We start from the raw sequence: 3,309 nt of genomic DNA on the forward strand, positions 1-3,309 counted from the left end.
AACTCGACCAGATCCGTGCCAGATCTTGTTCGAATCACGAACAACGAAGACAATGTTGGAGCTAACATCGGTCATTGGAGCTAAGATCATCTTCCTCAGCATTGGTGTTCCTCGAGCTTCATTCATGGCTGCAGATCTAGGATCTACAATGTACGATGAAGCCACAATCGTCTTCTCCGCCTTCAGTGCTCTGCAAGCTGTCATCAACGTAGATCGTACCGGAATCGATTGCGATCTACCTGGATCGGATCGATTAGAAATGTTGCTGCAGACGAGATCAAGAGGCATCTCCGATTGCTTCGTGTTGCACACTGATTCAACCTTCGGCGAAGTAGGCAGTGCCGGACTTGAGGGAGCCATCGATGTCTCTGTTGATGAGCAATATCCCTCAACTCTAGCATCTAATTCCTATTTGAGATGCACTTTTATTGCTTTCAGTTGAGCATCGAAGAATTGATCCATGCGCAATTCTATGGATTTCAGTGTGTCTCTCACAAATTCATAAAGCTCTTCGTCAGTCATTTTGCGGGGCTCTCAATGAAATTCTCTCAATGAGATGCTCTCAATAAAAGCACCAATTGATACAATATCAATTGTATCGGGATGCACTCTTCGAGTCAGTGCCAAACTCCAAATTGAACCGAAGTTCTACTATCTCATTTCCATCCCCATAATAGCTACACAATTACATATTTTTAGGCTTTTACACCACTTGCAAATTACTAATAAGCCCCTATAGTATTTTCATAGTCTAACAGAGCCTACAACGGGCTTGAACCCTGCTTGACTCAGTTTCTGGAAAACTCGGGCCAAGTCATCAACTGGGTCGTGCACGACTTTGCTTGTCACTGGCTACCTAGAGTCGCGAGTCGACTCGGGATCAAGTTAGCTTTATTTTCCATACTCAACGCCACATCAATGTCCTTTTTTGGACCACCGTCGACATCGGCGAGCGGTTCTCAGAGCCGACCGGAGGACTTCACGTCGGTCCCCAACTGGTGGAAGGAAATGCCTTACGACGTAGCTTTTAAGTTGCACGAGATGGAGTCTCACTGGGACTGCATGGACTCCGATGTTTCGGATTTTGAGCGAGGTAACGAGGTTGTTCAGGGCTGCGATATCATACTCACCCGGACTTGCCCCGAGTTCGAACCCGATTCCCTGAGTCTTCTCAAGACTCTTCACGAAAAACCGATTCTTCCCATTGGGTTGTTGCCACCGTCCGAACCAAGAGAATATGGAGACGAGAGATGGGAAGCTGTGAATCAGTGGCTGGCTTCCAAGAACGGTGACTACTTGTGTTATTAATTGGGAAAAATACAAAGTAAAAGAAGGAAAATTCTATCTGAACAGACCAAAAAATATAAAAAAAAAAAAAAAGATACAGTAAGTATAAAAATTACAGAATGAAACTCCAATCTCATAACCATGTTGAGAAAGGAATATGTATGTATGATGTTCTTATCACCATGCAACCATAAGGCACGATAAACGGGGCAGGTTTGGGACGGCTGCCCTCTCTCGAGGTCGGGTCCATTGGGTACCCCATTTAATAAATATGTTTAATTTTTTTTTTAAATTTGATCAAATAAATTAAAATAATTAATAATTTTTAATATAAAATAATTAAAATTAATAATAAATTATACCATTAGAAAATATATATTTTTATATAAAGTATTATATTATATATTTTTAATAATATTTATATTAAAAAATAAATTAGAATAAACTAACAATGTAAATGGGGCAAGTTCGAGACACGGTCATGTCCCCTGCCCCAGCCCCATTAGGGGCGGGTTCCTACGAGAACCCTACCCCGCAAGTTAAATTGACATTCCTATTTCCTTCTATCTGAATTAGCCATACTTCTTGACACTAGTTGGACCACACCAAGACAGTGAAAACTCCTTCAAGTCTTTATACCAAATTTTCCAAGAAAGGACATCAACAGATAGGGTCTTCTTTTCTGCATTATTGTGTCAATATTCACTATATTCCACATCAATTGCGATAAGAACACTATTACTTTAGGAGGTGCACTAACTTTCCATAATTAAGCAGCCCACAAAGGTGAAATAACATAAGGCTATGCCATTCCAAGGGCTTCTATATGTCTTATTATTGAGTAATGATATGTACACCCAAAATATCACTACAACAATTTTCACTTTTAATGACTCTCTATAATGACTTACAATGGTGTAAGTCATTAAAAGTATTCAAGGATATTTAAAGTCTAATGGTGTAAGTTATTAAAAGTTCTTGTTGGTGACTACCAAGGTAAGTCATTAAAATTGGTGGGAGACGTTAATTTAAAAATATAAATATAAAATTATTTATTTATAAAATATCAGACATGTAAGAGCATCTGACGTCTCCCCTAAGCAGACGTACCAGACATCTAACGTCTCCCCTGGGAAGACGTGCCACATGGGACGTCTCCCCTGACATTAAATGTTTGGCCTAATATAAATATTTAGCCTTTCTTTCTTCTTCCCCGAGCGCACGAACCAAAGGCGGAGAAGGGGTGATTTTCTAGGCGATTTCTGGGCCATTTTTTGACGATTTTGGCTGATTTTAGGCTATAAAATCTCATTTGAGGTAAGTTTTTATTATTTATAAGTGTTGTATAATAGTTAGGATAATTTTCATGCTTATTGTCTCTAGTTATTAAAGAATTGATATTGGGATTTTTAGGGTTTATGAGTTGCGATTTTGGGTGATTTTTGGCTGAACAAAGTGGATTTAAAGCATATTTGAGGTAGGATTTCAAGATTAAACAATGTATTATAGTTAGAATGGTAGAAAAAATTATTTTTGTGCATTTTTTATATTATTTGTGGGTTTTATTAGAAATATTAGTTTAAAATATGAAAAATATTTTTTTATGTATATTTGAGATACTATATTGTTTAATTTTAAGATGATACCACATTATTTACTATTTTTAAATTTTTATTACTATTTAATCGGAAAATTATACATTTTTTAATGTTTGTTAATTATATATATGTAAATATGTTTTGCTAAAATGTATTTCATAATTGTCTAAAATAAGAAAAATAATTTAATTTTAATTTTACATACAAAATAGTAATTCAAGTTTATAATGTTTATAATTTTTTTTAATTTATATTATTATTTAATTAGAAAATTATATATATTTGTAATCTTTATTAAAATTTAAGTAGGTTATTTATATATAGTTATGTTATTTTATTGATTTAGTATTATTTTATTAATTAATTAATTTAAATTTTTAAGTTGTGGTTTTAACAGAGATTTTTGCCTCAAATTTTTTATTTC

At 35.1% G+C, this 3,309-nt stretch overlaps 1 protein-coding gene across 1 annotated transcript; it reads left to right on the forward strand.

Annotated features, from left to right (window-relative positions):
* The first annotated feature begins 758 nt into the window (after positions 1–758).
* On the forward strand, positions 759–1,477 carry LOC133789211 (UDP-glycosyltransferase 91C1-like). The gene has a single exon (XM_062226978.1). It carries the CDS (start codon positions 919–921, stop codon positions 1,306–1,308), a length of 390 nt encoding a protein of 129 aa, XP_062082962.1. The 5' UTR covers positions 759–918; the 3' UTR covers positions 1,309–1,477.
* The last annotated feature ends 1,832 nt before the right edge of the window (positions 1,478–3,309 follow it).

The sequence above is a fragment of the Humulus lupulus genome, chromosome 7, assembly GCF_963169125.1.
Source record: "Humulus lupulus chromosome 7, drHumLupu1.1, whole genome shotgun sequence".
In the NCBI taxonomy this organism is placed as follows: domain Eukaryota; kingdom Viridiplantae; phylum Streptophyta; class Magnoliopsida; order Rosales; family Cannabaceae; genus Humulus; species Humulus lupulus.

Excerpts from the sequence above, each read along its gene's own strand:
- LOC133789211 (XM_062226978.1), top strand. The coding sequence starts at position 919 with ATGTCCTTTTTTGGACCACCGTCGACATCGGCGAGCGGTTCTCAGAGC.